The 25,564-nt window shown below is 42.8% G+C and overlaps 1 protein-coding gene across 3 annotated transcripts in view; it reads left to right on the top strand.

The window, feature by feature from the left end:
• The first annotated feature begins 3,670 nt into the window (after window positions 1-3,670).
• Window positions 3,671-25,564, top strand: part of LOC137652176 (palmitoyltransferase ZDHHC20-B-like) — a 100,279-nt gene continuing 78,385 nt past the window's right edge. For 2 of the 3 annotated variants that reach the window (XM_068385387.1, XM_068385385.1), the window contains exons 1-4: window positions 3,671-3,948; window positions 20,605-20,706; window positions 22,303-22,487; window positions 22,889-22,915. In XM_068385387.1, coding sequence (XP_068241488.1) covers window positions 22,337-22,487; window positions 22,889-22,915 — 178 coding nt within the window. In that variant the 5' untranslated portion in view covers window positions 3,671-3,948; window positions 20,605-20,706; window positions 22,303-22,336. Of the gene's footprint in view, window positions 3,949-20,601; window positions 20,707-22,302; window positions 22,488-22,888; window positions 22,916-25,564 lie in introns of all 3 variants that reach the window. The other variant, XM_068385386.1, reaches the window with a different exon arrangement.

Below are 25,564 nucleotides of genomic sequence, written 5' to 3'. Positions count from 1 at the left end.
CATATATATATATACTGTATATATATATATATATATATATATAAAGTTTCATATCCTGTAGTTTCCAAACCCTTTAGGTTACGAAAGTTTAAGCTACTTTGGGGTTACAAAGACTCCAAAATCTTTGTTCTAATAACAATGGAAATGTTGCGGAGCGAGTTTTTATAAAATAATAGATCTATTGCGTTAAGAATCATCCCTTTATGACAAAGTTTTCGAGCTATTGTATCAATTTTCCAAAGATGTTTTTAATGTAAAAAATTTTCTGAAGGCCTTGCGTGTGATTTTGTGTTATCCTTTTAGAGAGAGAGAGAGAGAGAGAGAGAGAGAGAGAGAGAGAGATGATGATGATGACAGACATGATGCTGATGGTGATATTCGCGTGATTAAGAAGCATAATAATAATAATAATAATAATAATAATAATAATAATAATAATAATAATAATACTAAGAGAGTTGGAAGACCCAGGTCTACATGGCTGAGAACTATGAAACGTGAGGTAGATGATGATTTAAAAGAGACGACTGGCGAAATCTAACTGAGGCCCTTTGCGTCAGTATGCGTAGGAGATGATGATGATGATGATTGTGATGATGATGAGGAATTTATCGATGCTTTTTAATGAGGCTCACATTGGATCTAACCTACAAATGCTAAAGCGTTTTTTTTTTCTTTTTTTTTTTTTTTAGAATAAGCATAACGTAATTAACCCAATTAAGTATTTCACATGCGAATGAATCTCTAATAATTTGTGTGTGAACACCTCTGTACTTTCCTCCGTAATCTTGCTATAAGTCTATAGTCAATTTTTTTTAGTGAGGCGTATTTGCACCGAATCGCAGGGGTGCCCTTTTAGCTCGGAAAATTTTCCTGCTCGCTGATTGGTTGGACAAGATAATTCTAACCAATCAGATAGCAGGAATTTTTTTCCGAGCTAAAAGGGCACCGCTACGAGTCGGTGCAAATGCGCCTCACTAAAAAAAAAGAAAAAAAAATGAGTCTAGATGAGAACATTGAAAACGTTGTTCTGGAGTGCTATTATCAACGGTAAAAAACGCGCGATAAGAAAACTATTTCCTAATTTTGTCGCTCTTATCTGTGAGTTGAAATATCACCTCAACAAGTAGCCAATAGACTTATGGTGTATGTGTGTGCGTGGGACTTTATGTGCATTATACATTCAAATGTATAGTAAATGTTGAATACGGGAATTTTCTCTTCCATGAATATTGGTCTAAGTAACAGCAACAACTTGAGAGAGAGAGAGAGAGAGAGAGAGAGAGAGATTTTACCTTATCTTCGATACAGTACACATGCTTTTCCTATGTATACGGAACAACGGCCTAAAAAAAGAAAAAATCCAAAATTCTAATATACAAGTTAACGCTTAGGCGTAATATAAATGACCTGCAAACCCCAAAGAAAAATTGTTAAGAAAAAAAAAATAGAAAAAAAGAGGTAAATGGAAACCTATGAAAAGATTACTAACTGTAATAGACAAGGTGTAGTGAATATGATCACTCTAGTCTATCGTAATTGTAAGTCAGTTAAAATCAACTTTGGGGGTCACCTTGCCAATTATAGCTAGGCCTACAGTATATCTGTAAATCTATAAATGTATAAACAATGAGAGCTTTTATGATAATGTACAAGACCTTGCATCTAAACAAAATTATATACATATATGAAACAAACAAACAAACACACAATAGATAAAAATCCATAACATATGGTTGTGGCCAAAAAATGGCCTCTTTTAACACACACACACACACACACACACACATATATATATATATATATATATATATATATATATATATATATATATATATATATATATATATATATATATATACATACTAACCACATCACATATTGCATTAATTAACGTAAGATGAACACATCAATATTATTCATTATATGATTGTTTGTAAATCATAATCATAACTAGAACAGCAACTATAACTTTACCTGTAGCCCAACTATAGAATTGTTGCAACCTGTAGCCTAACTATACAATTGTTGCAAACTGTAGCTCAACTATACAAATTGTTGCAAACTGTAGCCCAACTATACAATTGTCGCAAACTAACTATGCAATTGTTGCAAACTGTAGTCTATGTAATTGTTGCAAACTGTAGCCTAACTATGTAATTGTTGCAAAGTATATCCCAACTATACAATTGTTGCAAAATGTAGTCTAACTATACAATTGTTGCAAACTGTAGCCTAACTATACAATTGTTGCAACTGCAATATAATAGCTACTCTACAGTGCATCTAAACCTATACACAAATTAAAATACAAAATAACTGCATCTATAACATTTTCAATAATAACCATGACTAGATCTTAACTGCATTTCTTCTTGTAATGAAACTACGAATCTAAAACCTTCTTGTATTATTCATTTACTTTTACTGGTAATCAGCCCAGCGTGATTATTTAAGCTTTATCAAATTATTGGTTTTAATAAACACGCTGTTAAAATATTACTGCTGAAAAGTTGTGGTGGCTTATTGGGTTAAAGACCGGGCGGGGGAGTCTATAGGTCTACATGCAGAGTCATCGACAGCCACTGCCTAGCCCTCTCTGGTCCTAGCTTGGGTGGAGAGGGGGCTTGGGTGCCGGTAATATGAATATCTGGTCAATCTCTGTCTAAGGGATTGTCCTGTCAGGATATTGTCACTGTCCCTTGCCTCTGCCATTCATGAATAGGTACTTTTAAACAAGATTGCTACGGAATTTAAAAAAAGTAAAATTTTTACTTGTAACTTGACCAGTGATTTTTATAAAAGGTAAATGTAAATTACATTTTCTGGAATCAACCAAAATCTTGCATCTTGTTCCATTAAAATCAGAGGAAATAGAGTGCTGAACTTTGAATTGACAATCGACCACTAAAAATAATCAAGGTATTTCCGGGGGAGGAAGACAAACACTCTTCAAGTCACCTGCCTATCATAGCTTCATAAAAGTCAAAACGAAACAAATTATAAATTATTCATCTTTGAATTTTCATTCGGCCTCGAAGAAAGGGCAAGGTCAAAATCATTTAGGGTAATGAACCTTTATAAAATTACCTACATGTAATTTTTCATTTAACAATTGGTATGCTTAAATGTTTACATTTAAATTGAAAGTATTGTGAAACCATCTAGCCTATTATAAAGTAAATATGTCTGAGACTAACCAATAGATTTAAAGCGACAATCAATATATACTAAATATTATCAACGTGATAAGAATAATCATTATGCAAACATGTAACGTAATTATAATACATACGAATATAATTGCAATGATATAACTGGTGGCGGCATAACTATGACTATTGACGGCGACGTACAGACTAACTTTCCCGACTCATTTCCTTATACAAATATAGATTCGGAATCTATCAAAATCCTTAAACTCCTTTTGGGAAACAGATGAAGGTTACTTATGATACTGTAGTTGTATATACTTACAATTACTTGGATAGTTGTATGAATTATATATATAGAATAGGATAATGTTTTATCATCTTTTGATAAAATAATTTGATAATATTCAAATGTAGGTTAATAATGAAGACAAATCAAACATCTCTTTGATCCTATTCAATAAGATTCGATCCCCTTGGATCGTTTGGTGACTCATTGAGTTTATATCGTAACAATTGTTTTTCTCATATCTGTCAAATGCATTCGGAGGTATCGTCGGCTGTAGTTACAATAACGCCGTAAGCATGTGCAAAAGTGCCCCGAATTCTGGAAGAAGAGTGAAATAGGTTACAGGTGAAATAAGGTCATAATGAGTGCACATTAGTGTCGAGGGAATCGCGTCCTTTATACTTACTCTGGATGGTGAAGGAGAAGAAGCTCGGTCCTCGGCGGTATATCCTGTGTCCTCCATCCTAGTAACAAAAAGTCCAACCTTAGGCCTGATTTTGGGGTGCCGTAAGTTTCCTCTGGTGTTTTTTAACTTGTTTTAATTATGAATTGTCTTTCAAATACAATATCTATTATTTATATCCTTTAATTACTCCTTTATGGTTAATAATTACAGTAAAGACTAATTAAGGAAGGATCCCCTCCTCCCCCTGCCACGCTTGTATTATTTTTGGCACAGACCAGTAGGCCTACTCAACTCGGTGTATCTCCTTCAAGAATCTAATCTAGTAGAGAATAGCTGAAGACAGCCTGTAGTATAGGTTGTCTTGGGCTATGACCTGCCTGGGGTAGGTTAAGCTATCCTTTGTTTTAAGTTTCTAAATCTACGGTAGGCCTATTTAGTGGGCGGGGGTAGGCCTGAATTTTATAAATAAATTCATTCTAATGTGATTAGGCTAAAAGTGGGGGTGTATGTTTGATAGCGCCACCTGTATGTATGGCGACGGTTGACTAAGAATACGTTGGTTTGGGGGTGGAGTCGCAGGGGGTCGTTACCCCCCCCCCCCCATTAGGTAGCCTAAGTAGGTAAGAATATGGCTTGTAGGTTAGTTTAGTGGGAGGGTGGTTTAAGTTAGTGTCCATTTTCAAAGCACTCGGGAGAAACTGGCCGCTAATATACAAAGGGTCCATTCAATCTACGGTAGTTAGACCTAAAGTCTCTTTTGTATACTTAATAAATTTTGGTATGCCTTTACTTTAGCAAAACTGGAATTCCTTATAAGAAAGACGAATGCTGGCTAATATGGCATTTTTCTTTGTATGACTAATAGGGCCTTAGCATAATAACTTGCATATTGTCTAAATTGTGAAAATTTCATTTTCTTAGCCCATTGTTTACTTTGAAGAGATGCATGTTGGCTCCGAGACATGTGTAGTTTGCTTTTGCTAGCTCTCGACAGGTGTCTGTGTTTTGCATAACGTAATAATAAACTGGCTTTTTTAACCAATGAAGACCTTCCAAGTACTTAGAGTATTTTTTCACAGATGATTTACAAGAGCCATACTTTCCAATGAGCTTCAGTTCCATTATGATAACCTCCTGAAGGAAACATCTTCTACAGGGGAATTCAATCTATTTTGCAAATTTTGTGTAATTTATTTTATTTCAGTCATTGATTCTTTAAAACAAACTGTTCGGTGTACAGTATAGCTTTTATTCCTCTCTTACTCTTGTGAAAGTAAAAAATATCTTCAAAATAATGACCCATGTAATTGACGTGTCCAGCTCACTTGTCAGAACAGAAGAGTATTGAAATAATATTATGTGCGAGTGAAGGTGCCACCGTGCACCAGGTACCAATTGAGGGACGTGATATATTGCAGGTAATTTTGATAATTTGTGACCCACGTGCATGACCTCTGCAGCACATCCTTGTACCACTTATTATTATTATTAAATGCTAAGCTACAACCCTAGTTGGAAAAGCAGGATGCTATAGGCCCAGGGGCCCCAACAGGGAAAATAGCCCAGTGAGGAAAGGAAACAAGGAAAAATGAAATATTTTAAGAATATTAACATTAAAATAAATATTTCCTATATAAACAATAAAAACTTCAACAAAACAAGAGGGAGAGAAACTAGATAGAACAGTGTGCCCGAGTGTACCCTCAAGCAAGAGAACTTTAACCCAAGACAGTGGAAGACCATGGTACAGAGGCTATAGCACTACCCAAGACTAAAGAACAATGGTCTGATTTTGGTGTGTTCTACTCCTAGAAGAGCTACTTTCCCAGACTAGAGGAACTGTGAGGTAGTGTTTAAGTGCGAGCGAAGCAACCCGCTGTGTAGCAAAAATCTAGAGATGTGATGTGAATCATAAGTATTTAGGTTACGGTACTTTTAATAATTCACGCCGCTTACACAAACCATATATATTTTTCCAACTGGTTAACTTGTGTTTAATATTAATTTCTGACTTTTAGTGTTGCTGCAAATCACTCATTGTGTTTCACACCCCCAAAATTTTGGTTATCCTGCCAAAAAAAAAAAAAAAAAACTATGGTTTTCCCACCAAAAAAAGAACCTGTTTTCCTACCAAAAAACCCATTTCCCCACTCGGATCCCCCATAATTGTTATTATATGGGCTTAGGAAAGCTCATGAATTGGTGGTTTCCCCAATTTTCATGGTGAGAAATGGATAAAGCACAAGATAATGAGTAGGAAAAAAAAACATACAGTTCATGTACAGGTACTGTATTGGCTAGAAATTGAAGTATTATACATTAACCAAAATGGGAACGGGCATGAGAACCACCTGTTGTTGGCCAGAATAAAATCTGAAAATATATTTTTATCCAAGTTATTCTTAACTCCAGTTTATGAATATTGTGCTTACAGTAAACTAATACTAGAATCAGTAGAACTTCAAAAGTTCAAAGTTGGAGCAAATGTTTTTATGTTGACCAGGCTGACATGAGTCTTTATATTGTTTATATATGACATATCTGTTTTTGACGTTAATAGTTTATATAGGACATATCTGCTTTGACGTTAATAGTTTATATAGGACATATCTGCTTTGACGCTGTTACTGTTTTTAGAATGATATATTGTTAATTTATTCTCATCATTTATTTATTTCCTTATTTCCTTTCCTCACTGGGCTATTTTTCCCTGTTGGAGCCCTTGGGCTTATAGCATCTTGCTTTTTCATCTAGGGTTGTAGCTTGGCTAATAATAATAATAATTATGGGGGATCCCAGTGCGCAACTGTTTTTTTCTGGGTGGGGAAACTCCAAAAATGAAAGCTTTTTAGCAATGGTAATTGTTAGATATGCATAAAAAACACAAGATACCCAAGTGGAAAATTATATGGTTCTTGAAATTAGGAGGAAATTAAAGTGCATATGATAATTTACTATATAATTTTTATCACCTCCCTCAAATGGTCTTTGCTCCACTGTGACACATTTCATTTGTAAATAAACATTATCTCCTTGCTCTCCTGTTTTGTCAAGCAATGTACGGATGTGTAGTACTCTCCAATCATGAGGGTCATTTAATTGTTTTTTTTTTTTTTTTGTTTTTTTTTTCAAATGAGCAATAAGAGCTATATTGTGAACAAAGTTTTTTTAATGTAATCAATTACGTCAGGCAGGGCAGCCGGTCGGGACTACAGGCCACCCCAAAAGCCAAAGCAAAGTCCTTCAAAAGAAGGCAACCGTGTTACCCCATACGAATGGGGAAAAAGCTCGCTAATAGAAGAAGAATGACTGAAATTGATGAAAATACACCAGATATCAAGATAGATTGAACTCCCTTCTGGCCTACGTCCTCTTGTGAAGGCTGTCATGTTAGAACTGGAGAGAAGAGGCTGTTGTGAGACAACATTAGGGAACTCATGCTTATGTACTTGATAGCTCTTTGTTTGTAAAGCCAGCTAAGGAATATGTTATATAAAAAAACAGGAAAGCTACGATGAGAGATTGCAAACAAATCATGCGCAGTAATCCACAATCAGTCTTCCATAGTAAAGAATGGACTTAGACAATGAAATTGTGTTCACATTTTAGTAAAACGATGCATGATGTTACGTTCCAACCCCCATTAGTCATATAGAGAAAAATGCCAAAATAGCCATCATTCATCCATTCCTTATGGTAAATTTGTTTCACTAGAAACTGAAGTATCATATTAACCATTTGAATATTTCTGATTATTTGGTAGAAATTTTTTTTTTTAATTTATAAAGAAATTTGAATTGCAGGATTCTATAACCAAAAATCCATTTCTTCCTAAGCGGATGCAAACTTCTGAGTCGTTTATATAGGTTACTCCTAGTAATGTTTTCTATAAGACCAGACAACAACAAAAGAAAAATGGTTCAATTGCATCATAATTGGTCACCTAGCTACTCCACTGCTGGGCAGTGTTACGTGTTGTTGCACGGTAGGCTTCTCTTATATCCTGGTCGCTGTTTTGATGAGAGGACTCCCCTTTTCACTCTACGATCATGACTTCCATCATCCATGCTGGATTACTCTTGTAGTGTATAGTGCATAGTGCTTTGTGTCTTTTTATCATTGTCACTAATTGTGCTTATCATTATCTTTGCTACGATTTGTGCTTACCAATTGGTAGTGCCTCAAGTGTCATGCGATCTTGCCCCGGCTGTGAGGGTCGCCCTTGTAGCACCTTCATGAGTCTGGTTAATGTCGATCCGCATCCTTTCTGTTCTGCATACCGGGGAAAACGATGTTCTGTGGAATCTCCATGTGAGTATTGTAAGGAGTGGCTGTCTTCCCAGTGGGAGAGGTACTGTTCTCGGTACAAGAAACAAACTAAGGGAGATCGTTCTCCTTCCTCATCTTCTTCCTGTAATATTAAGAAGTGTAAGCTGTTCTCTGCTTGGAAAGGTATCTTCCACCCTGCTCCTTCATTTCTTGAGCCTTCTGAGACTACAGTAACGGAGGATGATGGCCAAAATGATAATTTAATTTTATTCCGTAACTGGAATACAAACCTATGCTATTTATTAGGTTCGCCTGAAAGGACGAGCCAAAAAATTTAGCGAGGGTTAACTACTAGCTCATTTTGCTTTTGGCTCATGTGGTGAACTGTCATTGCCCCTCTTCATCCTCACCAAGTTATATTTAGGACTGGCATTTAATGCCTATTATTTTTGCTTTTTCTCTTCAGTGTGTTTGTGTTGACTTCTACTGACCATGCATACGTGTCCTGGACTTGAAGGCTGGCCCTGCGGTATCTTCATGTCTGCTTTGGACACCAGTCCCCACACCCTTTGTCCCGCCTGCAGAGGTCAAAGGTGTGAAAGTGGGAATAGTGTAGCGAGTGTCGGGAGTGGTCTGCCTTCCAATGGGAAAGGTTTAGGCGCTGATGGAAGAAGTTAAAGCGGGATGTTTCTCGTTTGAAGGTTTTTTCGAAAGGGAAAAACCCCAAGGCATCTTCTGCTTCCCGATCTTCCTCCAAAGCTCCTGCTCGTTCGGCTTCTTCTGAAAGACCGTCAAGAAGTAGCTTAGGCCCTTTAACTGATGGTCAATCCTGATCTTCGAGAGATGGTGTTGCTTCTCCTAGTGAAGCGGCCCCAGCTCTTCGGGTGAGGCCTTGTCTCTTTCTCCCTTTGCACAGGTGTGGTCATCCTTAGGGATAAGGGGTCCGCCCTCCAAGGATACCTTGCAGCAACTTCTCATCCGTGGTGCTAGTATGCAGCTCTCGTCAACTTCGGAGGTGGACCCTCTGTCCTGCGTCGACTTAGTGGTGTCTAAGGTGACGTCCGCTGCCCTTTCTGCCGACGCTCCTGCTCCTTTAGACACTTCCGGGGTTGCTGCTGACTGCGCTTCCCTTGTTCCTGTACATCCTTCGAGGGGGAAGCAAAGTCCTTCGTCCATCTCTCCTGCGTGTGTTTCTCTCACTTGGGGGAGTTCACTCATATAGAGACTTCTGCGGAGGACTGCTGCTTCCAAAGGTCAGCTTGCTGATCCACCGGCCCCCCGAGGGCGTCAACATTCACGCAAGGTTCGCCTTCATCTTCGCCTTAGAGGTGTTCGTTCACCATCTGTGAAAAGGCTCCTCTTCGGCTCTTCAGCCTCATCTACGCAGCCTTCCCTCGTAGAGAAGCCTTCTCATCCGTCGTCTTCTAGTCCTCGACTGTCACCTTCTCATAGACCTTCTCTTGGCGATGCTGCCGTTTGTCCTCGGACTTTGGCCTTGGACTCTTATCACGTGATTCCCCTTCGGTGGATGTTCGCCCTTCCAAAGGACACATCCCTGTTCGTGATCTACCAACGCGCCGATCTTCTGACCTGCCTTTTCCGTTCCTGACTCCTGTTCTTGGCGTGTGACCACTCATCACTCGCCCTCGCATGTTCCAGCAACACGCCTTTCTTGTGCGTCCTCGTTGACGCTTCCTGCACAGCGCTCTCCTATTTGTCAGCGCGCTTGCGCTTCTACAAAGCCTTCAGCTGCGCGCCAGCACTCCCCGACAGCTCCTCAGCGCTCACCAGCTCGCCATCGCTCTCCAACGCATCAACACTCACCAGCGTGTCAACGCTCTCCAGCGCGATGCACACTATTCTATCTTGTTTCTCTCCCTCTCTTTATTTTGGAAGTTTTTATCCTCTTGTTATTTTCAAGTTTTTATAGTTTATATATGAAAGATTTATTTTATTATATTGTTCTAAAACTTCTCTTGTAGTTTTTCCTTATTTCCTTTCCTCTCTGGGCTATTTTCCCTGTTGGAGCCCTTGGGTTTATGGCATCTTGCTTTTCCAACTAGGGTTGTAGTTTAGCAAGTAATAATGATAATAATAATATTATTATTAATTGATAAGCTACAAACCTAGTTGGAAAAGCAGAATGCTATAAGCCCAGGGGCTCCAACAGGGAAAATATCCTAGCAAGGAAAGGAAACAAGGAAATAAAAACTTAACAAAACAGTAGGAAGAGAAATTAGATAGAGCAGTGTGCCTGAGTGTACCCTCAAGCAAGAGAACTCTAACCCAAGACAGTGGAAGACCATGGTACAAAGTCTATGGCACTACCCAAGACTAGAGAACAATGGTTTGATTTTGGAGTGTCCTTCTCCTAGAAGAGCTGCTTACCATTAGCTAAAGAGTCTCTTCTACCCTTACCAAGAGGAAAGTAGCCAATGAACAATTACAGTGCAGTAGTTAACACCTTTGGTGAAGAAGAATTGTTTGGTAATCTCAATGTTGTCAGGTGTATGGGGACAGAGGAGAATATGTAAAGAATATGCCAGACTATTCGCTGTATGTGTAGGCAAAGGGAAAGTGAACCGTAACCAGAAAGGTTCCAATGTAGTACTGTCTGGCCAGTCAAAGGACCCCATAACTCTCTAGCGGTAGTATCTCAACGGGTGGCTGGTGCCTTGGCCAACCTACTACCTATAATAATAATAATAATATCAGGTAGGACGACTTGGCTACAAGGTGTTCCATATTCACATAAGGGAGAGACTTTCCCCCACACTTCCTTGCGAGGGGAGTGTGATGTACGTGCGAACCCAAAAATCATAAGATGTCTACAGAGGATTTCAGATCCATTAAATGATTTTGCTGTGTACAATACAGAGATTTTTGGCTCGGAAACAATAGACAAAGCCTGGTCTGTGGACCCACTGGTGCAGAAGGTTCTCCACTTAAGACTTACCGGTAATAGGATTCAAGAAGCTGTTGGGTAGTCAAATTTTGTTGAATCTTTTTTTTTTTTTTCTTTTTTTTTTTTTGACGTTAATAGTTTATATATGATATATCTCTTTTGACATTACTTTTTTTAGAATGATTTATTGTTAATTTGTTCTCTTCAGTTATTTATTTCCTTATTTCCTTTCCTCACTGGGCTATTTTTCCCTGTTGGAGCCCCTGGGCTTATAGCATCTTGCTTTTCCAATTAGGGTTGTAGCTTGGATAGTAATAATAATAATAATAATAATGGTTTCCAGCTGCAAAGGTCAACAAATACTGTAGTCTGGTTTCATATGAAATAGATATCAGGGTGTTAGAAAGTAGTTTTACTTACTGTATTAAATGATATATTGTTTTATTACTGTATTTCTTTATCTTTTGTTATTTTCAGTTGGATTTGTGTTTTTACTGTATAGTCAAAACATCGGTACAAGTGATAACCAGAACCTTAACTCCTTAACCCTTTTACCCCCAAAGGACGTACTGGTACGTTTCACAAAAGCCATCCCTTTACCCCCATGGACGTACAGGTACGTCCTTGCAAAAAAATGCTATAAAAATTATTTTTTTCATAATTTTGATAATTTTTTGAAAAAATTCAGGCATTTTCCAAGAGAATGAGACTAACCTGACCTCTCTATGACAAAAATCAAGGCTATTAGAGCAATTTAAAAAAAATATACTGCAAAATGTGCTGGGAAAAAAATAACCCCCTGGGGGTTAAGGGTTGGAAATTTCCAAATAGCCTGGGTGTTAAAGGGTTAAGCATCATAACATGCTCTGGTTTAAAGTTTCAAGGATGAGTGTTCTAGCTAGTTGGAACAGGGACTTCCTCCCACCTAAAGGATGATTTGTATTTGTGTAGGAAAAAAGTGACATTTTTTTTTTTCATGTGATTTGTATTTTTTGTAATACAAACTTGAGTCCTCTGCTCATACTTTCCCACCAACACCAACCCCTTAGAAAATCACAACTGCTATCTAAGCTAGTTGTCAGTGAGCCAGCAGGTGTGCGGTTGCTTCCCTGCTACCGTCATGTAACCAACTACCTGTCGTTCGCTAACACCTCATTCTAAGTATTTAATTGCCAAATTCCCCTCTTTGCTGTTATCATTCTGTGTAAATCTCTCAGGTTTATATACTTAGGAAAAATACAATTTTCAATATTTAACTTAGCCGGTGATTATAATAGCTGCAACTGTTGCTCGACAGAAAACTCTAAGGTAAAATTCGCCAGCGATCGCTACACAGGTTGCGGGTGTGCCCAACAGCGCCATCTGTCGTCCAGATACCCAGTACTCAATGTAAACAAAGAACTCAATTTTCTCTCTGTCGTGCTACCGACAAGACGTGCTTATTCGCTGTTGCTAAACTGGATTGTTTTCACAACTAATTGGTGAAGTACACTATTCTAGTTTTGAGCTTTCGCTGTGCAGGCTTTCTCTTCGCAATTCCTTGAACTCTTTTTGATTACGGATTCTTTGTTGATGACTTTTTGATAGTTTTTGAATTCCCCTTCGACCAATTCAAAATGGCTGACCCTTCACAAGTCCCAAAATTTAGGAAGTGCAATGCTAGGGACTGTTCAAGGCGTCTTCCGAAGGCCTCTATCAACCCTCACACTGTTTGTTCCAATTGTCGTGATAAAACCTGTCAATTGGAAGATCGATGTGAGGAGTGCGTTGGGCTTTCGGAATTCGATTTTATCGAATTCCAAAAGTATACACGTAGGCTAGAGAGAGATAGAGTTAGGAGAAGTTCCTCTCGTTCTATTGACATTTCCTCTCCTCATGCCCCACAACCTATTCCTTCCCCTGTAGTGGTTGCTCCTAATCCCCCTTCTGGCACTCAGGAACCTTCGATGGCTGATATGATGCGTGCCATCCAAGCTCTGGGTGAGAGAGTTGAGTCCCTGGCTAGTGACCGTAATCAGCTCATGGCGGATGTGAAGGAGCTGAAGTGTAAAAGTGCAGTGGGAAGTGTTAAAGTGAGTGATAGTGTTGTGGATAGTGTTGCGCTTGAGGGTTCGTCTGTTCGTGCCTGTCGTCCTCCTAGTCCGGGACCTCTTGCAAGCTCCCAAGTCCAGGGGAGAAGCAATGTCGTACGACAAATGGGTTCGAGAGGCTTTAATCAGCGAACAGACGTTCCCTCCGTGGTATCGGGCGTATCTACCCAAGATCGCCCCTGCCCCACAAAGACAAGAGAGCCCATTTATTCCTCGTCTTCGGAAGGTGTTTCTCGCAAGAAACAATGGACCAAGGTCTCACGACCGTTAAAGCGCAAGTCCAACGGCCCAGCTGTAGCCACTGGGTCAGTTCGGACTCGCTGCAGTCATCCGATGACTGCTCACCTCCTAAGAGAGGCAAAGCGGTACCGCTTCAGACAGTTACACCGTCTGTCGCCGCACCTGCTCCTGTAGACCCTAAGTGGTCTTTACTGCAAGACATGCAGTCTCAACTTACGTCGCTTATGCAGGACTTTCGTGCGGAGAAGGTTGCTGCCGCACCAGCTAGTGCAGCTCCTTGCCTACAACCACCCACACGCTCGGTTGTGCGTCCTGGGGACGCTGAGGTAACCTTCTCACGCACTCCAGTTGAGAGAGTTCCGCCACCCATGCGTTCCAGTGTGATCTGCCAGCCGCATGTTGACGTTCAGCGACGCACGGAGGTATCCGTTGACGTTCGTGAGGTTCAACAACCGTCAGAGTAGTTTTGTTTTGACGCGGTGCGTCAACCTCCGCAACCCAGTGTGGTTGCCACTGCTCACCCACATCAGTCTAGACAGTCTGGAGTAGACGCTGTGCGTCCCCGCGCTGCTATGGTTGTTGCCAGCTCACAGACTGGGCAACAGTTCCATGACGTTGCGTCCGGCTCAGTCACGCATGCACCCGTGCGACCGGACTCAGCTAACCAGCCGTTACCCACTCCGTTGCCGCTTCCTCCTCAATACTCGGATGAGGGACTTTCTGATGATGATGGTGCTGCACACGTAGATGAACCGCATTCAGAACTGGACGAGCCTAAGTCTACGCAACCCTCTTTGGACTTTAGGAAAGTTTTGGCCCTGTTCAAAGAGATGTTTCCGGACCAGTTTGTGTCTGTGGCTCCGCGTTCTCCTCCGTCAGAGTTTGTGTTAGGCATGCCGTCAACCACTCCTGCCTTTACTAGACTCGTCCTCGCACGCTCGTCCAAGAGAGCTTTGCGGGTGATAGGAGAATGGCTGCAGTCCAAAAAGAGTTTAGGGAAGACAGCTTTTACGTTTCCCCCTGCTAGACTCTCTTCTAGATCGAGCGTCTGGTATGCCACGGGAGAAGTTCTCGGCTTGGGAGTTCCTGCCTCTGCCCAGGGCGACTTCTCAAGTCTTGTAGACTCTCCCCGCCGCCTAGCCATGAGACGCTCAAAGATATGTTGGTCATCTTCGGACCTGGACCACCTTTTGAAAGGTATATTTAGAGCCTTCGAGGTTTTTAACTTTTTAGACTGGTGTCTAGGAGCTCTAAGCAGAAAGATCTCTCCGACAGAGAAGGAGACTTCCTTGCTCATTATGTCCTGCATGGACAAGGCCGTACGTGATGGGTCTAATGAGCTTGCTGCATCTTTTGTGTCCGGAGTCCTTAAGAAGCGTGAGAACCTATGCTCATTCCTTTCAGCTGGAGTTACACCATGCCAGAGATCCGAACTTCTGTTTGCTCCTCTTTCCAAGTGCCTTTTTCCAGAGGACCTGATTAAGGAGATTGCCGCTTCTTTGATACAGAAGGATACTCACGATCTTGTTGCGTCCTCTGCTCGCAAAGCCACCCCTTTGCCTACCTTGTCAGCTAGACCAAGGATGGACACTCCAGCGTCCCGTTTTATTCCGCCCTTTCGTGGCAAAGCCTCCAGCAGAGGAGGTGCTCGTGCCGAAGGGAGACGTGGAAAGAAGAAAGGAACCAAGTCCTTTAAGGGCAGAGTCTGACTGCCAGCTTCTTCAGACAGCAGTGGGAGCCAGACTCAAGAACTTCTGGCAGACCTGGGAAAAGAGAGGCGCAGATGCACAATCTGTGAAGTTGCTCAGAGAGGGGTACAAGATCCCGTTTGTACGAAAACCCCCTATAGCAACGTCTCCCATCGATCTCTCTCCCAGGTACAGAGAGGAAGACAAGAGACGAGCATTGAAACAGGAAGTGTCTCTCTTACTAGAGAAGGGAGCGGTAGTCAAAGTCCTGGACCATCAAACCCCGGGATTCTACAACCGTCTCTTCTTGGTGTCAAAGAAGACAGGAGGGTGGAGGCCGGTGCTAGACGTCAGTGCGCTGAATGTCTTTGTCACAAAGCAGACGTTCTCCATGGAGACCACAAAGTCGGTTCTAGCAGCGGTCAGAAGGGAAGACTGGATGGTCTCGTTAGACCTAAGGGACGCCTACTTCCACGTCCCCATCCACCCGGACTCCCAACCTTTTCTGAGATTCGTTTTCGAAAAGGTTGTCTACCAGTTTCAAGCCCTGTGCTTTGGCCTAAGCACAGCTCCTCTTGTGTTTACGAGGCTGATGAGGAATGTAGCCAAATTCCTTCATTTAGCGGACATCCGAGCCTCCCTCTATTTGGACGACTGGCTTCTCAGAGCTTCTTCCAGTCGTCGCTGTCTGAAGGATCTAAAGTGGACTCTAGATCTGACCAAGGAATTGGGTCTCCTTGTCAATATGGAAAAGTCACAAGTGGTCCCATCCCAAACTATTGTATATTTAGGGATGGAGATTCACAGTCTAGCTTTTCGGGCTTTTCCGTCGGCCCCCAGAACAAGCCAAGCCCAGTTATGCATCCAGAACATGCTGAAGAAGGAACGGTGTTCAGTCAGGAAGTGGATGAGTCTGATAGGGACGCTATCATCCCTGGAACAGTTCGTGTCATTAGGAAGACTACACCTCCGTCCTCTTCAATATCACCTTGCATTTCACTGGAAAAAGGACAAGACGCTAGAAGCGGTCTCGATCCCCATTTCCGAGAAGATGAAGTCTTGCCTGACATGGTGGAAGGACAGTATCAGCCTCAGAGAGGGTCTGCCCCTGGCTGTTCAGACTCCCAACCACGTTCTCTTCTCGGACGCATCGGACGTAGGCTGGGGCGCGACATTAGACGGTCGGGAATGCTCGGGAATATGGAACTCGAGTCAAAGGACAATGCATATCAACTGCAAGGAGCTACTGGCAGTACATCTGGCCTTGAAAAGCTTCAAGTCTCTCCTTCTAGGCAAAGTGGTGGAGGTGAACTCGGACAACACCACGGCTTTGGCGTACATCTCCAAGCAAGGAGGGACCCACTCACTGACGTTGTACGAGATCGCAAGGGACCTCCTCACCTGGTCAAAAGGTCTAAACATTTCGCTAGTAACGAGGTTCATCCAAGGCAACTTGAATGTCATGGCAGATTGTCTCAGTCGGAAGGGACAAATCATTCCAACAGAATGGACCCTCCACAAGGATGTATGCAAGAGACTTTGGGCCACCTGGGGCCAGCCAACCATAGATCTCTTCGCAACCTCGATGACCAAGAGACTCCCAATATATTGCTCACCAATCCCGGACCCAGCAGCAGTTCATATAGATGCCTTTCTCCTAGATTGGTCACATCTAGACCTATATGCATTCCCTCCGTTCAAGATTGTCAACAAGGTACTGCAGAAGTTCGCCTCTCACGAAGGGACAAGGTTGACGCTAGTTGCTCCCCTCTGACCCGCGAGAGAATGGTTCACCGAGGTACTTCGATGGCTAGTAGACGTTCCCAGAACTCTTCCTCTAAGGGTGGACCTTCTACGTCAGCCAAACGTAAAGAAGGTACACCAAGGCCTCCATGCTCTTCGTCTGACTGCCTTCAGACTATCGAAAGACTCTCGAGAGCTAGAGGCTTTTCGAAGGAGGCAGCCAGAGCGATTGCTAGAGCAAGGAGAACATCCACCCTTAGAGTCTACCAATCGAAGTGGGAAGTCTTCCGAAACTGGTGCAAGTCAGTATCTGTATCCTCGACCAGTACCTCTGTAACTCAAATAGCTGACTTCCTCTTATACCTGAGGAAAGAACGATCTCTTTCAGCTCCCACTATCAAGGGTTACAGAAGCATGTTGGCATCAGTCTTCCGTCACAGAGGCTTAGATCTTTCCAACAATAAAGATCTACAGGACCTCCTTAAGTCTTTTGAGACCACGAAGGAGCGTCGTTTGGTTACACCTGGTTGGAATTTAGACGTGGTACTAAGATTCCTCATGTCAGACAGGTTCGAGCCGCTACAATCAGCCTCCCTAAAAGATCTCACCTTAAAGACTCTTTTCCTGGTATGCTTAGCCACAGCTAAAAGAGTCAGTGAGATTCATGCCTTCAGCAAGAACATCGGATTTTCATCTGAAACGGCTACATGTTCTCTACAACTTGGTTTTCTAGCCAAAAACGAGCTGCCCTCTCGACCTTGGCCGAAATCGTTCGATATTCCAAGCTTATCGAATATGGTTGGAAATGAACTAGAAAGAGTCTTATGCCCTGTGAGAGCTCTTAAGTTCTATTTAAAACGAACTAAACCTTTACGAGGCCTGTCTGAAGCTTTATGGTGTTCAGTTAAGAAACCATCTTTGCCTATGTCAAAGAATGCTTTATCCTATTTTATCAGACTGTTAATACGAGAAGCTCATTCCCATCTGAGTGAGGAAGACCAAGCTTTGCTGAAGGTAAGGACACACGAAGTTAGAGCTGTCGCAACTTCCGTGGCCTTTAAACAAAATAGATCTCTGCGAAGCATAATGGACGCAACCTATTGGAGAAGCAAGTCAGTGTTCGCGTCTTTTTATCTTAAGGATGTCCAGTCTCTTTACGAGGACTGCTACACTCTGGGACCATTCGTAGCAGCGAGTGCAGTAGTGGGTGAGGGCTCAACCACTACAATTCCCTAATTCCATAACCTTTTTAATCTTTCTCTTGAAATGTTTTTATTGTTGTTTTTGGGTTGTCCGGAAGGCTAAGAAGCCTTTCGCATCCTGGTTGATTTGGCGGGTGGTCAAAGTCATTTCTTGAGAAGCGCCTAGATTAGGGGTTTTGATGAGGTCCTGTTGTATGGGTTGCAACCCTTGATACTTCAGATCCTAGGGGTCGATCAGCATCCTAAGAGGATCGCGAGGCTCCGTAAGGAAGACGTACTTAAAAAGGCAGAGTAATTGTTCAAGTCGACTTCCTTACCAGGTACCTATTTATTTTGTTTTTGTTATTTTGATAACTTCTAAAATGAAATAAAAATTCTTAGCTCATAATAATGTAAACATATTTTGCTGGTCTCTACCCACCCCCCTGGGTGTGAATCAGCTATTATAATCACCGGCTAAGTTAAATATTGAAAAATGTTATTTTGATAAAATAAATTTTTGAATATACTTACCCGGTGATTATAAATTAAAGGACCCTCCCTTCCTCCCCAATAGAGACGCAGTGGAACGAGGAGAAAATTGAGTTCTTTGTTTACATTGAGTACTGGGTATCTGGACGACAGATGGCGCTGTTGGGCACACCCGCAACCTGTGTAGCGATCGCTGGCGAATTTTACCTTAGAGTTTTCTGTCGAGCAACAGAGTTGCAGCTATTATAATCACCGGGTAAGTATATTCAAAAATTTATTTTATTATCAAAATAACATATTACTTTTAAAAACTAGGAAAAATACAAATTACTTTTAAAAACTTGTCACTTTTGGTTTTTATGTCCTAGTATAAGTATGTAAACCTGTACTGTACTGGTACTGAGACAAAATGGGTGTTGCAGTGCTGATTTCATGGATGATTGTCCAATTTGTGTACAAAATTGTCATTTTATAACTACATTTGGAGAGGAAAACTTAAATTGAGGGCTAGATTTATAGATATTTTTCCTTTCATTGCTATGTTCTGTTATTCTTTACTTACTAAATGCATTACAGTACATATACTGTACTGTATAATGCCACCCTAACACTTGCACGACTTTTGGTCACGAATTTGTCGTGGCAGGTCGTGCCATTTTGGGGCACGAACTGGGAGGCTCCCGCACTGTTCACGACGAGTTCACGAATAGTTCACGAATGTGTGCCCGTTCGTGTCCACATTGACACGAACTGGCACGAAGAGTTTGCGCATAGTATGCGCACTTCCCGCATTGGCACGACTAGTTCGCGCAATTCGGAAGGTGTTGTGCCGACTTGGCCACGCCATATAAAAACGGGGCCTCTCCAACCCTTGGTCATTTTTGGATTGGCTTTGGAAGAGACAACATGCTTTATGTCAGAGACACCATTGCAAAGAGAAGATTCCTATATCTGGCAGATGCTCTAACCATTGTTGAAGAGCAGCAGAAAGGCTGGCAGAGGCAGAAGAGCAAGAAAAGGCAACCCCACCTCGAAGAAACACACAATTAGCACAAGGGCTGATCAAAGTTAATTATAATTATATCATATTTTCTACCACAACAATATATAAACTTTTTCCCTATTAATGCAAGTAAAATGAAATCACCCTCAAATCGAAAGTATGAATAATGTGAGTACTTTGAGAAAATTGCTTATAACTTTTTTCAACCTACAACAATACTATGTCGCCTGCAGAGAGAGAGAGAGAGAGAGAGAGAGAGAGAGAGAGAGAGAGAGAGAGAGAGAGAGAGAGAGATTCCATCAGTTATTATTATTATTATTATTATTATTATTATTATTATTATTATCTAAGTTATAAGCCTAGTTGGAAAAGAAGGATGCTATAAGCCCAGGGGCTCCAACAAGGAAAATAGCCCAGTGAAGAAAGGAAACAAGGAAAAATAAGATATTCTAAAAGTAACAACATTAAAGTAAATATTTCCTATTTAAACTTTAAAAACTTTAACAAAACCAGAGAAGCGTCCAAAAAGCTCTATTTATACCCCCACACCGACACGAGCGCCACTGTCTCGCAGTAGTCGTGAACTGATCATCAACTGCTCGCGCCATGCGCAAACTGTTTGTGAAGTGCGTAAACTAGTCGTGAACTGCTCGTGCCATCAATGCGTGAAGTACACGTGACCATGTCAGTGGGAAGGCACGGCCACGCTGCGACATGCGCATATTTGTGAACATGTCGTCAACTACTCGTGAATTCGACGTAAGCTGTTCGTGAACTATTCGTGGCAGTTCGTGACAGTCGTGGCATGGCACTCATTGCCACGCAGTGGCACGCATCGTCCCGATGAGGTCACGACGAGATCACGAACAGTTTGCGCATAGTTCATGACCTGGTCGCGAAATTTTGTCTTGGCTAAAATTTTGAACATTTCAAAATTCTCGTCACGACATGCCACGATGTCACGACGGGTTTACGTACACTTCACGCCAGTTTACGACTAATTTGCGCGTTGGCACGACTTGAGTCGTGCCAATGCATGCCACAAATTCTTGCAAGTGTCAGGATGGCATAACTTAATTTTAATTTATGTTTGGTTTTATGTTTGTTCCTGTAAAATATTAATATAGCATTGATTTTTTTCAGCAGTCATACACGAAGGAAGCGAAGATGGGCCTACTGTACACAGAACCAGTAACCCTATGACTGTTGATCACTAGTCGGCTGCTGTTGTCCCCTAGTCACTCAGCAGTAAGTATTGTAGAGAGCAATAAAATGTGAGATGGAGCTATAAATATTTAATCTGTTGCATGCAGTATAGTATAGTATATTTTTAGTATATAGAAAAGTAGCTACTATGACTTCTATGGCAAGTATCAATATGAAAATTGGTATGAATAGAGTTCACATAACACCCACCAAACCCTGTAAAAATCATTTGGATATCTGTAAAACTGAGAAGTTTGCGGCTCCTCACTGAATTTTTAGCTTAGTCTTCACTTACAAACAAAAGTGATAGCTAGGGAACGCCTATAGCATGTATGAACATGAAAATTGGCTGAAACAAAGCTTATATATATCTAAATAGGACCTTGAAATTTCATTTGAATATGTTTATTGGTATAGGAGTTATTGACCCCGCTGCCAAAAATATCACCTGCTCCCTTCCACCCCCCTCATCCCCGCTCTGAAATCTATGGCAATTATAAAAGGGAATGACTGGGCTATGGGTCAGGTGAGATATCTTAAAAAAATTTGGGCATTTCATGTAAAGTCACACTTCGTTCGCAACAATAAATGGGACTTAATAATTGCCTGGTAATATAGGTTATAATGGATGAGTTATACACTACAGTACGTTTATAGAGGAGTAAAACAAAATATACCACAGTAAATTAACCCTTTTACCCCCAAAGGACGTACTGGTACGTTTCACAGAAGCCATCCCTTTACCCCCATGGACGTACCAGTACGTCCTTGCAAAAAAATGCTATAAAATTTTTTTTTTCATATTTTTTAATAATTTTTTGAGAAAATTCAGGCATTTTCCAAGAGAATGAGACCAACCTGACCTCTCTATGACAAAAATTAAGGCTGTTAGAGCAATTTAAAGAAAATATACTGCAAAATGTGCAGAGAAAAAAATAACCCCTTGGGGCTTAAGGGTTGGAAATTTCCAAATACCCCGGGGGGTAAAAGGGTTAATAGTCAGTTCACATCATTTGGTGCACTGTAGGAATTACTTTAAGGCGCCCCAGCTGCGCTTGCTATATACATTTTACTTAACTTCACAGGCCCCAGTGCCAAGCTGTATAGTGAAAATTCATAAATCCAAAAGCCGAATAAAACAAGTGATGAAGCTTCTCAAATATTAACCCTTTTACCCCCAAAGGACGTACTGGTACGTTTCACAAAAGCCATCCCTTTACCCCCATGGACGTACCGGTACGTCCTTGCAAAAAAATGCTATAAAAATTATTTTTTTCATATTTTTGATAATTTTTTGTGAAAATTCAGACATTTTCCAAGAGAATGAGACCAACCTGACCTCTGTATGACAAAAATTAAGGCTGTTAGAGCAATTTAAAAGAAATATACACCAAAATGTGCTGGGGAAAAAAGTAACCCCTTGCGGGTTAAGGGTTGGAAATTTCCAAAAAGCCTGGGGGTAAAAGGGTTAACATAGTTTTCCAAACTGGGATAAGTAAGCCCTATGAAAAATATTGATAACTTGGCTGGAATAAAACTTTGGCATTGCTTCAAATTTGTAAACAATTCGGAAGTTTTGTTACAGTTGAAAGTTAGTACTGTATTGATTTATGAACTGCTCTTGGCATTCAATTTCAGGTCTACTGCTCCTGTATGCAGTGGGCATAGTGGCATGTCAACAACAGCAGGAATGGCACCCAGGTTTTCAATCATGTCAGGGCCTTGTAAGATTTGCTTTAAAGCCGCTAAGTGGCTGCCTGTGCTATTCATTGTGAGTGTTGTGGTGTGGTCATATTATGCCTACGTTATCCAGCTTAACTTGCGTGAGTATTTTTCGTTGGTTTTTACAATACTCAGGACATTCAACTTGCGTATAATGTAAATTGTTTGATTCATTGGTATACTCGATTCATTTTTTATTAGATACAATTAATTTGATTAAGGACAACTCTGTATCCGTAATGTTTACTGAACAAGTTATCAATGTATTGTAATTTTGATTTCATAATCTGTTTCTTTAGCAAAACCTTTATATCCAAGCTAAAATGTTATAGAATTTTATTGACTTGAAAGTGCTTTATAAGTATGGAATTTTTTATTGTGCTCTTATAGTTGGTATTGTCCTTTTTATTTATCTGATTTGATCAATAGCATGTTTATGGAAATCTAAATAATTTTTTTATTTTATTTCATTGAAATAACAAATATTTTTTTTTCTTTTCAGTTACTGTTGAAAGCATAATTGAAAAATGTAAGTGATGTATAAATTTCACAATAGGTTACATACAATGTCATTAGAATTTACATAGACTTATGAAAATTCTACTTGTTCCAACACAGAATACTTACCTCGAACTACTTTCTTAGGAGTATCTGGGATCTCCTCCCAACCGACCAGAGTTTTGTGTAACCTCAGGTGGAGTGGAACACGCCCTGAGGCTATCCCCAGGTCAGAGAGCATGCTTGCTCAGGTCACGATCTCCAGTAAGTTCTCTGGTCGCGTCGTGATAACATCTCAACGCTCTCTCCTTACCCAGTGCGACCCTTTGTGTCCCCGACCCCCCTTTTGTGTCTTACGCGGTCCCCACGTGGACCCATTGTGTTCATTCTATACCCCTTCCTACCCTTATCCTCTGTGTTCATGTAGGGACAGCTTATGTTCTCCTACAGCCACGTGTCTGGAGTGCGAGTCCTGGAACGTGGTACAGTGGGTGCGCTTCGGCACCAAGAAGAAGAAGGCGTCCAAGAGGTCACATAGGAAGACGAGCCTCTCCTCGCCGCTTACTTCTCCCGATGCCTCGTCGAATGGAGCTTCTTTTATACAGCCACCTTTCCCTACCCAGAGTAGGGGACGAGGTAAGTCAGTTGTGGGGAAGTGGCCCATTGCTCTTCCCCAGGAGTCTGAGTGGGTGCGGTATAGCACCAAGAAGAAGTAGGCAACGAAGAGGTCGCCTAAGAAGCCAAGCGTCCCTTCCTCCCTTGCTTCGCCGGGCGTCTCGTCTGACAGAGCTTCCCTACCACCCTCCCCTACCCAGAGTAGGGGACGAGGTAAGTCCATTGCGGGGAAGGGGCCCGCGGCCCTTCCCCAAGAGTCTGATCTTCAGGATAGTGGGGTTGTGGCGTCGTTCCAGACGAGTGAGGGACTTGCGGGAGTGTGTATGGGAGACGGATTCCTGGTGCAAGTAGGCCACGTCTCCTCTGATGACCCCATGTGGGGAAAAATGTCCCTAATTCTTCTCCAGCCTCTTTGGCGGGTTTTTCAGTCACTTCTGCAGCCGAGGACGTCGCCGAGAAGGAGCCTCCCAAGACGAGGCGCTGAGGAAGCTCAGGAGACGAAGGGAGAAGTCCCGCAAGAAGTTGTTGCGTTCTCGCTCCCCCTCGAGGTCGCGCCACGAGAGTCAGCGCTCAAGATACCTCAAGAGCAGTGAGTGGGTGGTGGTTCACCTCGACAGGCTGTTGGAGCTAGCTGCGGCACCGAGCCCTTCAAGTTGGCGTCCGAGGACGAGCTCCCTTGATAGATACTCCTCTGGCAGCAGTGGCACCCGACGGAGGGACTCATCGTGGCAGCAGTGGCACCCGACGGAGGGACTCATCGTGGCAGGTTCCAGTCGACAGGCGTAAGTACGCGAAGGGTCCGGCTCCATCCGCCCAGCGGAGAGAGTCTCCCCTTCGGTCTGGCAGTCGAGTCCTGACCTCCAAAGGCCACCTAGCTCGTCACGAGCGCAGCCCTCGGTTTTCCTCGACGGGCAGGCCCGCAGATACGAGAACCTCCGGAAGAATTGTTGGACCCAGGACGGAGGCCCCCGTTCCGACAGTGATGCCCGTCCTTCGACGTGAACCCCGGCAACCCTACAGCAGGCTCTGGCAGACCAGCATAAGTCCGCGAGGGTTTCGACTCCTTCCGCCCAGCGGAGAGTCGCCCCTTCGGTCTGGCAGCCGTGTCCCAGCCTCCAAGACTTCGACAGCCAGGTCTCGGTCGACAGGCATAAGCCCGCGAAGGTTCCGACCTCTCCCGCCCAGCAGAGAGAGTCGCCCCTTCAGACTTGCAGCCTTGTCCCGGCCTCCGGTTCTTCGATGGCCCGCCCTGAACAAAGGAACCAACCAGCCAGCACGGGGAAGCCCGTGGCTCCATGGATATCTGCAGGAGCTCCATCCTTCCAGCGGAGGTAGCCGCTGGATCGACCCGGCAGCATGGCATCCATACCCGGTACCACGACTGCTCCATTCAGGCTTTGTGGTCAACCGCTGGTATACCAGGGTACTCACACCCCACGGATTCCCTGGGAGGGGGTAGACCCATGACGGCTACCTCCGTCCCAGTGGCTTCATCCGTGATGGAGATAGCCGCTCCATCGTCCTGGCCAGCCCCATCCAAGCATTGGAGGTGGCTGCTGACACACCCATGATGGCTACCTTCATCCCGGTGGCTCCATCCGTGATGGAGCCAGCCGTGCCATCGTCCTGGTCAGCCCCATCCAAGCATTGGAGGTGGCCGCTGACACACCCGTGACGGCTACCTCCATCCGTGATGGAGCCAGCCTTGCCATCGTCCTGGCCAGCCCCATCCAAGCATTGGAGGTGGCCGCTGACACACCCATGATGGCTACCTCCGTCCCGGCTGGCTCCATCCGTGATGGAGCCAGCCGTGCCATCGTCCTGGTCAGCCCCGTCCAAGCATTGGAGGTGGCCGCTGACACACCCATGACGGCTACCTCCGTCCCGGCGGCTCCATCCATGATGGAGCCAGCCGTGCCATCGTCCCGGCCAACCCCATCCAAGCATTGGAGGTGGCCGCTGACACACATATGATGGCTACCTCCGTCCCGGAGGCTCCATCCATGATGGAGCCAGCCGTGCCGTCGTCCCGGCCAACCCCATCCAAGCATTGGAGGTGGCCGCT

Source organism: Palaemon carinicauda, chromosome 13 (genome assembly GCF_036898095.1).
Source record: "Palaemon carinicauda isolate YSFRI2023 chromosome 13, ASM3689809v2, whole genome shotgun sequence".
In the NCBI taxonomy this organism is placed as follows: domain Eukaryota; kingdom Metazoa; phylum Arthropoda; class Malacostraca; order Decapoda; family Palaemonidae; genus Palaemon; species Palaemon carinicauda.
Note: the sequence above shows the minus strand (reverse complement) of the source record. Positions and strands in the feature narration are given on the sequence as shown.